At 50.0% G+C, this 12011-nt stretch overlaps 1 protein-coding gene across 1 annotated transcript in view; it reads left to right on the top strand.

Moving 5' to 3' along the window:
• ddx10 (DEAD (Asp-Glu-Ala-Asp) box polypeptide 10) overlaps nt 1-12011 on the top strand; it is a 113701-nt gene that overhangs the window by 26709 nt on the left and 74981 nt on the right. Inside the window, exon 13 of the mRNA XM_035435122.1 lies at nt 1169-1586. Within this exon, the coding sequence (XP_035291013.1) occupies nt 1169-1586 (418 nt within the window). The remainder of the gene's footprint in view (nt 1-1168; nt 1587-12011) is intronic.

Genomic DNA, 12011 nt, shown 5'->3' with positions numbered 1-12011 from the left:
CGGTACGGAAAGTGCCAGGATAGAGAGTCAAACCCCCAGCTGCCAATATATCCATCAACCATTCCTCCCTGTTTAAAGTTGTCCTCTTTTATGGGAAATTTGATGTTTGCACAAATTAAAATAATCATTGAAAATCTTACATCATCCTTAAAACACCGTGAAAGCTTTCAATGAAATGTCATGGAAAATATAAATCAGATTTTAGTGGGACTTGTGTATGGATTTATTTAGTTGTTTTTTTATTTTTTTTGCTGTGGCTTGATCGATCGATCGGTCGAACTGACCTGGGCTCTGTGGTGGAACTTGCTGTTGGAAGTGCATTTGGATTTCTCTGCATTCGTGTCTGGCCTCGCTGAAGCTATTGGTTTTCCCTTTTACCTTTACGTTCTATTTCTGCGTGATTTTCCAGGGCCTGCGCTCAAATCGATGGTCCTCTTGTTCCGTCGGAGGTGCGGTCCATGTCCATGGATTTCCGATCGCGGTCGCGGGACTGGTTGAAGTCGGCGCTTTGATCAATTTTTAATTTCGGGGCCTTCCTTAAACAAGCTTGCCGGGCTGTCGTTAAAAGTTTGAGAGACGGCGCCAGGGTTGCCGTGGCTCGGGTTCAAAGGACAGCCGGGTCAGGCCTGGTGTTTTTTTGTTGCCGAGCGGAGGGAGGGGAAAAAGGAGGGAAAGTATTTTTAGGTAGTTCATTTATAGAAAGAAATAGCGGTTTAGATTTGGTCTCTTCAAGTTTTCTGATTTATGGGCGGGCCAGGTTTTGACTTTGATTGAATGTCCCTAGAAGCCCACTGGCCACCTAGGTCTTTCAGTAAACAAGATGGTACCCTAATAGAATTTGTGGCATTTTTACATTGTTTTAAAGGGCCAGGTCACCCAAAAATTTTATTAAGGTATGTTACATACCCAGAGTGGTATCTGTCCATCCAGATAGTTTCGCTGAGATTTGATGAGTTTTCTAGATATCTGCTGCCGCTTACCCTGATATAACAGACCTTAAATATGAATAAAGATGAGCACAGAAAGATGGGACCCAAAAAATCAGATGGCAGCCAAAAATAAATAAAGGAAATTAGATTTTGAATGGCTTAATAACTTGCGTCTGACCACCTTTTGCCCATTTTAATATACAAAGGTTTAATAATCCTCCCCATTTTTTGTTCTGCAGTTCACTGGGTCTAGCCGTCGCTCCACGGGTGCGTTTCCTTAACAACGCCAGGAAGCTGAGGGAGGGGGGTGAGGCTGGCCCGGGAGGGGCGCAGGGCGACGAATCGGACCAAGAGCTGCGGAGCTTCCGGGCGCAGATCAGAGGTGAAAAAAACACCCCTGCTCCAGGGAAGGGGACCACCGAATCCCAGGATGAACCCAGCGAGGAAGAGGACGGAGAGGAAGAGTCTGGATCAGAGGAGGAAGAGGAGTCTGGCGATTCGGAGGAGGAGGAGGAGGGCGCTGTGGACGGGCCTGCACGCCTGTCTCTCGCCCCCGATGGAGACGAGGAGGAGGAGGAGGACCTGAGGGACGTGGACTTGCTGACGGTCAAGCGGAGAGACATCTTCCAACTGGAGGAGGAAGATGACGATGACCAGGTGAGTTCTGCTCCGTGGGGCCCACAGTGCCAGGATACAGGAACCAGAAACGAGCCTGAATGTTGGGTCAAGTGGAGAACTATTATTCTTCCCTCATCTTTTTGGTTTGTTTGAAAAATCACATTGCTCTCGTGAAGGTAAAAGTATGAGAACTTGCGGCAGGAGATTTTCCTGACTTTAACCTGTAGTTCTGTCCTCCAATAGCAAGATGGCGGTACAGGACATTCCGAAGTCACTTGTTGAGCAGCGAAAACTATGCAATACCTTAACCATCTTAATTAATAATTCAGTTTCCATAGGGTTGTCTAGAGGACAGCTGGTGTGGCCGCAGGGCTTTTATAATGGAGTTACCGTACTAATCGTGGTCTATAATCAAGAATAAGTTGATTTTATTGCTGAGCTATAACAAAAACCTGCAGCCACACAGGCCCCTTTCAGATAAGTTGGATGTCCCTTTTTTTTGGTTTTGCCATCCACACACCAATGAGCTCTTCAGTTGGTCATTAATTATATGATTCTTCACGGTCCCTCGACTGCTTACCAGTGATTAAGGCAGTTAGTGCTTTCAGTGACACCTTGAAGAACAGGACTGAAGGAACAGGACTGAAATACAGGGTAAATGTTTCCCTGGTCACATGACCTTCGTTGCAACTGTCTCTATAACTGATCCAGGATCCTTTTCAGAGTTCCGAGGGACCTATCAAGGAGTCACAAGTATGGCTGCGTGCACCCTAGAGCCTTGAGAGTAATTAGGAAACAGCAGGCCAGCTCGACCTATTAAGAGGGAAGATAAAAGCCGCGGCAGCCATTTTGTTTGTTTCATTGTCCTTTTCGCTTTCCTGCACTGGCTGTGAAAAACTTCGGTTCACTGCATGTATCCAAATCCAGTGCAGGCTGAAGTTTCACTGCAGTATGCACTCATTTTAAGACCTACAGATGGTTCTTAACTGGCCTCTTGAGCACTCTTTTCCTCCCCCCCGCCCCGTTCACAAGATACAATTAATTTATTTACCCTAATGGGAGTATAAAGCATACAGAATCCATTACAGATATATCAGAAATCACGGCCCTTATTTGTCACTGAGCCTCTTCAGGATTAATTTTATGGCGTTTTGCGATCGATTATAGTGCCTCAGTTGAACATTCGTTCTTGCGTTGGCTGTGTGGTGCTTAACTGAACTGAACTGGACTGAACTTTCGGGAGCAGAGTTAAACGGTCAGCAGCACTTTTTCTGCCAGCAGATTCAGAGCCAGTTTTGGAGTGCACTTTGAATGAAGCACCTGTGATTGGCATGTTTACTAAACATAAACATGTTGCCGATTTGCGAACGAGTCAACTGAATGAAAATGAATCCCAAAGGAATGCAATTAATTAAATGTGCCAAATATGAATCTATTCTGTTCCCCTATACCGTTTAGATTGCTAAATGATTACTTTACAGGCATTTAACTGATGACCTTAACCAGAGCAACCTGAACATTTTACATTCACCAATAGTGATACAGGACGATAGTTTACCCAAGCACCTTGCCCAGGGACCCTGATGGGAATTGAACCTGCAACCTTTACGTTGCAAAGTCAGCTTCCTGACCACTAAGCTACTCCTTCACCCCTCCCCTCTTAACAGCATCTCATCAGACTCTAAATGACCATATTTAGGCAATCACAGAAGCAGGGCTCTGATTGGTAATAATTTGCCACCAGTCATGACTCACTGGTGGCAGTTTTACTTTGCAAGGTCAGGAAATGCATTTAGCAGTGGCTTAAAGTGATAGTTCACTTTCTGGCTTTTAAAGAAAAATGTTTTTTTTAAACATTATTTCAGTTTTTTTGTGTATTTTTAGATTAGTCCAGACTGTTTTTTTTATGCGCAGCAAAGGAACTTCAGATAGTTGCAGAAGTTTTTGATGATCTGCCAGCTTTACAATGTCTGGCGTAGAGGCACTGGAAGATTTGTGGTTTAAAGCAAACAAAAAAAAAAAAAGAAAAAGAAAATTCACTTCAAGCAAATCCGAAGCAGCTTGTACAGCAAAGCTGTATTTACAGAGACAGACGGCCCAGGATTCTCCGGCGCGGTTTCGAGGGCTCCCTGGCCAGGAGGCTAGCGGCGGCAAGTTAATTACCGCTTGCTTCCCTGGCTCGTTACACCCCCCTGCCCGCCAGGCTGAACCAAGACCTGTCAATCAAAGGGTCCCTTCTACGCTGACCACTCCCGCCCCCCCACCCCCCCCCCGACCCTGCACAGGCACCGGCTGCCTCTTACCTGCCCACACCGCCAGCGGGTCTCAGCCAAGAACCACCCCCCGTCGTCCTCCCCCCCGCCCCCCACAGCGTTCCTCCGGCCACAAAACTATTTATGCCAAAGGATCAGGCATATCCCCCCCCACCCACCTCAGCCCAATTTTTATAATGTTAGACAGGTTTTTCTTCTTTGTTTTTTTTTTTTTTATGGTTCCCTCTGATCTTCCCTGAGCTGCTGGAAAGGGTGACAGCAAATCTTTACAATTCCCGTCTGTATCTTGACGGAATTACCAGAGAACTGCGTTCCTCAGACCTTATATCTCACTCGCGCTTCGCGCCCGTAGGAAAGTGATGCGTGATGTATGTATAAACGAGGGTTGGGTCGTGTTTCCGGGCGCGTAGGAGATGCGTCGCTCGCTCACCCTGCAGTTGAGCGCCGGGGCGAGCGAGCTGTTTTCTGCGGCTGTATTGATGTTGGAAATGTTCCCTCCGACTCCTGGCAGCCTTTGGAAGCGCTGTCTGAAACTTTGTCCTCGCTGGCTGGCGTGTGGTAAATGCGAAAGGGATGGGACAGTGTTGTCGTTTTGGCTCCTCCACATTGGATTTTTAATAAAACAATGAATATGAGGTTAAAGTGCTGACCAGCAGCTTCAATTTGATTTTTATTTGCATCCATATTAGGTGATCCATGTAGGAATTACTGCCCTTTTTATATAAATGGTGGACTGTGTGTGAAAAATCTTATTCATACACATTCCTAACATTTTTTTGAAGTCAGCTGTTTGAAAACAGTTGTGAAATAACTTAAATGCATGTGCTCAGCAACCCAATTAGGAACCTATTGATTCATCTCGGTCCTTAATTTTATGAGTTAAAAAATTTTGTTACCTCTTTTTGTGTGTAATTTTTTGCAATATAGCACAATTATCACAGTGTGAACATGGGAAATTTATTAAAGATGGCCGTGCATAACTGTAGATGGAGAAGGTAAATAATCCTTGTAAACATGAAAAGCCCCTAATTAAGAAAAATTAACAGCTTGTTAAAATTCTGGGATCGCAACTGCGGTTGGAATGAAAACCGGTGTACACAGGGGGTCCCCAGGAGTTTGTACACTGCAGCTGGGGATGTTCCTGGTTCCTGTCCCCTTATCCAAAATGTAACAAGATTTTGGATTGCTCCAGTTTGTCAGAGCTGGTAAATGTTATCGTTCGGTTACCCATTATCCTCTCTGTTTTGTTTTAGTATGTCTTATTGTATTATTGTACAGCGCAGTCAATAGGGTACACTTCCTGTGCAGCTGGTGCAGGAAGAATGCAGGCACTCCAGTCGACCAGAGGGGGCGACAGTGTGAAGTGAGACGATGGCGGTCTTGCCAGTGGAAACCCCTCTGGACTGTGAGCGATACTTTTACCAGCTATGCCCCATGGGAATGCTGTTCACGGTCCGTGCCGATGCAGCCAGGATTTGTTGCCAGACTGTGGGCATACCCTGACACCCTTTGAACTGGCCACCTGGCAACCCTATGGCCTCAGCGGCCATGGTCAGATCATCCTACTTTCCCGCTAACCTAGTCGAGAGAAAGTTCTGAAACATGCGGTTAGCCGCAGGTCTTCCTCTTTTTGCTCTTCTCCAGCTGTACACACACACACACACACACACACACACCCCTCACATCATGTGTTATTCATCCAGCCAGCCGCGGTGAAGCCCATGGAACTGACAGCAGAGCGAGGGAGGAAGCGATTCGACGCGGACAGCCGCCTTTCCTCTCTCTCGTTTATCGGCCGTCTCCTCCAGAACGGGGGAGATGGATCCGAGGGGATCTTCTGAGGCTGGTCAACCCTTGAGAAAAACAAGAGAAAAAAAAAATCTATATTTGTATAAAATTTTTAGTGTGGTCGCCGCACGGAAGCAAGCCGGCATGGAAGCTCTGTCCAGGTACAGGTGAAGCAAGGCTGTCAGAGTGGATATGAAACCCACGGTCAAGGCTGCCTCCGTTCCCTACCGCAAGGGTAGAAAAACCTACCCGAATTACCTGCATCCCACTTTCTCCGTCAGTCCTAATTCATTTCTTTCTTCGCGGTTTTCCTCCCAGAAACCACCTTGGCTTGCGTTGAGCGCGTGCGTCTTCCTCGGCCCAGAGATCCGCCGCGGTCGTCGACAAAAGCGACTTTTGTCCCCCTGCTCCCGCTGGTGTCGCTCTAAACTTCTTTCTAAGCGTATTGAGGTCAGAACTCTTACAGGCCCTGACAGACGGAGGTTCTTCACCGCCAGCCTCCTCATTCACGGCAGACCTGCCTTTCGAGCAGAAGCCCGGAGTCTAATTTTTAAAAAGCTCGCCCCCTCTCTCTCTCTCGTTCTTCGGATGAGATGAAACTTCACGTTTGGCTCTAAATTGTAATCTTCCACTCCGATTTTTTAGACGTCTGCTCAGGGCCGAACTGCGCAAAGTGAATCTTGAATATGCTGCTCACATTTGAAGGATTAGACCTCTAAATAAATTGACGCGCTTTGAGTCTCAGACTCTTGATTAGAATATGTGCTGCAAAAAGGATTAAACTTTGCTTTGAATATATTTAACCTGATACAGTACCACCCCCCCCCCCCATCCATTTTTCTCAAAAGGAAACAGTTGTGTTGATTCTTTGCTGGCTTGCCTTGTGCTTTTTCTGGGTCTGGTGTTTTTACGTTTGGATTGCGGAGGGTGTCGTGTAGACCTACCCTCGGGTTGCGCTGCCAGGTGTCGTTTCCCCCCGAGTTTGTGGGCGCGAAAGGAAACCAGCGTGAAATTGACAGAAGGACTTTTGGGTCAGTCAGGCGTGCATAAGCCTGCGATTGGACAGCACGGCGAGCGCCACCTGTCCAATCGGATCGGGAGGCGATCGCTCCCGTCGCTGCGCTCGTTCGCTCTGTCACCTGACGGGTCGCGCCGTGTCTGCCCCCCCGCGACCATCACGGTAACACGAAGTCCAGCGAATAAGCTCGCTGCGTGATGTCCCCACGGCGACATCGGTCTGCGAGCCGATGGCAACGGTCTGTCTTTCGGTGAGAATCGTGGCGCAAAGAGCCACCCGCAAACATTCGTCCCGGTCGACGGAGGCAGCTGACTGAACCGGTTAATACCTCCTTAGTGCCCTGCTCCCCTTCGGGGCCTTGCGGCCGTGAAGAACAAGGGGTCCGCAGTGAAGTCCTTCCCCCCCCTTCCCTAAACCTGGGCACCTTGGTTCCACCCAGCAGCCTGTTTACACTCAGCTGGGTCAGGTCCTGAGTGACCAACTGGATGAACATGGTTGAACTGCAGAGTTCTTCCTCATTCGCTGCCCTGCGACCATCCAGGTTTCAGCCCAGTCACTGTGAGCTTTGGCCCAGTCACCGGAGGCGACTGGCAGAGGGACAGAGGGACAAGCTTATGGGTCATCCAGGCTGGTTGTCTGGAAACTCAAGTTTGCAGAACAATGCAAGGATTTTGAAAAGCCCAGAGAGTGAGAGAGAGAGTGATCAAGGGTTTGGGGAGGGAGGGAGGGAGGGAGAAGGGGAGGGAGCGAGAGAGAAAGAGACAGAGAGGGAGAATGAATTTCTACGAAGCGGTTTCTCTGCCAGCAGAACTTCAAAAGGCCCAGACGTTGTCTAGGGTCCAGTAAAAGATAAACAAATAAATAAATAAATAAGAAGAATAAACTCCCATTATTTGTTTTACGAGATGCACTGCGCAGTCGATTTATATTAAGCTCACGTAATTAATCCCGTTTGCAACGGGCGCCAGTTCGAGCCGAAGTGGGTCACCTACAGAACGTCCTTTACGAGGAGCCGTGGATGAGGCAGCTGGGCCAGACGGGAGTGTTGGTGCAGTATGTAGTTCAGGCCTCTCTGTGGAAGGGAATACAGGAACGAGAGCCGGTTTTGGAAAAAGGACCAAGGAGCCATTCGTCAGACTGCTCTGCCTTGCCTTTGCTCTTGTAAAGCACCTCCCTTTCTCCTCAGTTTTGCTCTGTCCTGTGGCCTTGTTCACATACCCCCCTCATGCTTACATCATCGACCACCTGTTTCCTGCACACCCCCCCCCCCCCCCCCCCAACAGTGAGAAGGTGAATTCTCCTTGTCGTCCCTGGCAACTCGCATCGTTGACGGACCACAGCTCGGGGGGGCCTGACGGACGAACGGGGATGCTGTGCGATGCATGAAAAGCTCCTCCCACCCCTCCTGTCTGTTCACCTGGGGCGCTCTCCCACTTTGTTTCCCTGGCTCCGCCCCTTGGTCCGTCCCTGGCTCCGCCCCTGGGTCGTTAATGTCACCGCAAGTCTGAACCCTCATCATTTGCTTGTGACGCGTTGAGATTTATGCGTTGGTTCTAAACAGTCTGCGTTTGGCTTGTAAATATCTAAAGCTGATTGGCCCCCGGGTTATTAAAGCTGTGCATCATTGGACTCTGTGATTTAAAACCTGCATAGCACCATCGCTGTGTTGAAAATGCTGTTCAGTGTTGAGACTTGCAATGCTGTTCAGCGTTTAGTTTAGATCAGGAAGCTATGCAGCGTTGGGATCTGTGATCGTTTCGTAAGTCGCTGTGGATGAGCACTTCTGCTAAGGGAACAGAACGTAATGCAATCTGAGAGCAGTGCAGTATGGGGATCCCTGATCTGATCCCTGAGCTGCTCTGACTTTCTTTATTCTGCCAGACAGGCCAGGTGTGTTCAGGACCAGGTGTTCAGGGGTTAAATCTGCGCGGTGGTAAGGTGGCAAGCGCGTTCAGACGAACCCTGACCGACCGTGCTCACATTCAGCGGTCGTCCGGGTTACGCGGGGGGGGGGGGGGGGGGGGGGGTTTAATCAGGCTGTTCATCTGATCCTGTACATCTGTTTCCCTCTGTGAGTCCCGCGGACTCCTCTGAGTGTTCCTCCCCCTGCGGTTCCTCCGTCCTGTAAGGAGCACGCAGATAAAAAATCTCCATGTCCCAACCCCCCTTTCAGCCGGCCACGGCGGGGGGGCCCACGGGTCCACGGGAATCGGCACCGTTCACCACGCGAATTGTGGGGACCCGCGCGAATCACGTTCAACGCCTCCCTTCCCGTCTGCGGCCAAAACGACGCTTTCATCGAGAGAGCGGCGGCTCGGCGCGGTGCCCTTGAAAACAGCCTTCGAATGCCAAACAGGAAATTGCACGTTGGATTGGCCGGGCGCAGGGGAGGCTGCACGCTCTGAGCCGCGACCGTTATCTTGTGACACCACGTTGCTGTGGGGGGCGGGGGGGAGGGGGGGGTTGGGTTGGGCAGGGGGTGGTGTTTCATAGCGTGGAATAATCGGCAGTTGTGAGTCAGCTCACTGAGTCCAGTGTGCTGGGATAGGGGACAAGGGCTGCTGGGTTGTTCAGTTGGTATCGAGCACGCCTCAAGCCCTACAGCCTGGACCAGCTGTCCCCAATCTCATCCAGAAAGGGCCGGTGCTGCAGGGTTGGTTCCAATAATGCAGCAACACACCTGATTCTGCTAGTGAAGGTCCTTAGCGAAGACTCTAGTGGTTGATTAGCAGAATCAGGTGTGTAACTGCTTGGTTGGAACAAAAGCCTGTAGCCACACCAACCCTTTCTGGATAAGATTGAGGACCCCTGGTCTACATATCATTAATTTGATCTAGGCAAAGTCATTTTCTAAGTCCACAGTTGCATCAACTGCACAGACTAAAGTGGGCTAAAAGGAGGACTTTTTTGTGCTCCCAAGCATGCAAAAGGCATTCAGTGTCAGTCTGAGAAAATAAAATAACGGATCGCTGTCAATCTTGTGTAAAATGTGACTCATTTTTGAAAGATGCGTCTACAGTGTACGTGGCTTCATGCGCTCATGCTGTGAGACCCCACATTGGGCTCACAGCACGCTCACGTGCACTGAGAGAGAGAGAGAGAGAGAGAGACAGAGACAGAGACAGAGTGAGAGAGAGAGAGAGAGCGCGTGTGCTACAGGAGCACGTGCACTTAACCTACGCTGCTCTCTGCCCAGGTAGCATGGCTACGATGTGAGCGCGTCTTACCGTAGCTCTCCGCCAGGAAATGGCAGGAGCGAGAGCCGCGGCGACGTCGCCGTGTTCTCATTTCACCGAGCCGGTCGCGGCGGCGGCGGCGGCGCTAACCGACACGGCGGCGTTGGGTGTCTGCGTTCAGCCTTTCCACCCCGAACGCTCCCCAGAGCCTGTCATTAGCGGGCTGTTTAGGCAGGTGCTTTTAATTGGGCTCGAAATTAAAGCCCTCGAGACTCTCTGCCTGTCCTGTAGGTCTTCGAAGGGGGAGGGCTTTTTTCTGGGGAGGGGGTGGGCAGTTTGGGGGGGGGGGTGGGGAAGCGAGACATCACTTTGGAAGTCAAGTGGATTTGCTGCCGTTTTATAAATGAGTTTAAATTGGTGTAATTACGGAGTTGGCACGTACCGTACGACGTAAAAGGACTGCATAATATTGAAGCCCTGCACGGTTGCATTTATCTCCTTTGTTTGAGTGATTCTCTTTGAATGTCAAGGGACAGGTTAGTCACTAAAATGGCCACTATTGCTGGATTATAAGGGGCAATCATGGTTTTAATGTATTCATTTTGAAGTCGTCGTTCCTAGATTTTGAGTAAGTGCACCCCTCCCTTTCTTGAGTCTGTGGGATTCTTGGGAAAAGGTTTTGATATGGTACAGTTCATTTGATGCAGGAGGGACTTTGCATTGTTTCATGGCAATGACCCAAAAATATACAGGCTTGAAGCTACCAGATTTTCCATAACCAATAACAAATGTGAACAGAAAACAGTTTGGTCTGAAAAGTGACGAGGCTGACAGCACAGGTTTACTCACACACACATGAAATGGCGTCAGAAGTATGTAGTCGTTATATAGTCCATATTTCTTTTACAAGTATACACACCTCTTCATGGTTCAGTTTTTAGAAATGTCTTCTTTTTGACTATTTGTACAGCCAGTATGTATTAACAGACAGGATCCAGTGAAGCCCAGAGGTTAAATGTCTCCCAGTTTCTTTAAATGCTACAGTTGGTCTATCCTACGTTAGCGGGGTCGGGCTGCGCTGCTCTGTGTGGGAGTGGGGGGGGGGCTAACATTCGGCGGCTTCGCCGGTCGGATAGAGCCGTGACGGGATCGATATCTGTCGCCGGCGCGTCACGTCACGCCACATCAGTCTTCGCCGCGCTCCGCGGCCCCCCGCCTTCGTGCTTCCGAGGCGCCGTTAGCCCCCGCCCATTTACCGCCGGCAGGGCTGTGCGCCCCCCCCTCGTCCCCCGTGAGGGCCCTGACACTGTGGAGACTGTCTTCAGACAGCGGTCCCATTTCCTTAAGGAGGCACCATGCCGTAATGAGAACGTATGAGGGCCTTCACGCAGCCCGTGTGTGCCCTCTTTAAGTGGGGGGAGAGGCTATTTTTCCTGGCCGTGAGATGGACCGACCCCCTTCTCTTTAACAAAAATGGGTTTTGTTGATTTATGAGGAGCTGGAGTGCCCCCCCAGTGGGGGGGGGGGGGGTTGAGGATATCTGGGGCGGGCTACCAGGGGAGGAGCACCTAGCAACGTGCTAGCCTTGCACTGAGCCACAGTGCCTGCTGGCTTTACGGCTGGCTTTCATTCGGAAGCCCGTTTGGAAGTCGGAAGCCCTCCCCCCCCGGGCCGAGTCCACAATGTTCTTTTGCATTACATTACATTACAGGCATTTAGCAGACGCTCTTATCCAGAGCGACTTACACAACTTTTTACATAGAATTTTCACATTGCATCCATTTATACAGCTGGATATGCACTGAAGCAATGCAGATTAAGAACCTTGCTCAAGGGTACAACGGCAGTGTCCTTACCCGGGAATCGAACCTGCGACCAAGACCAGTTCCTTACCCGTTACGCTACACTTTTGCCAATCGATGATTTAAATTACGTGCTTTAAGGAGCTGAAACGCATCACAGCCCGGCGCATTCTGTGTCCCTCCAGGCCTGCAGCTTGAGATTTCTGCCCTGACGAAGACAAGCTCGTAATCTGAATGTTAGAACAGGTTGTGAGGCTTTCAGCGTGTTGTTGGGTCTGGTATGAACCCCCCCGCCCCGCCGGCGGGCACTCGTCTGGGGGTTGGAGGGGTTCCTGCTGGGCCTCGCACTGTTACCGTAGCAGCGGGTGCCGGAGCCGGGCCGTTTCCATGGCGAGGGCCCCGCTGCG

This window comes from Anguilla anguilla, chromosome 9 (assembly GCF_013347855.1).
Source record: "Anguilla anguilla isolate fAngAng1 chromosome 9, fAngAng1.pri, whole genome shotgun sequence".
Classification (NCBI taxonomy): Eukaryota; Metazoa; Chordata; class Actinopteri; order Anguilliformes; family Anguillidae; genus Anguilla; species Anguilla anguilla.
The sequence above is the reverse complement of the archived record's forward strand: the minus strand, read 5'-3'. Positions and strand labels throughout refer to the sequence as shown.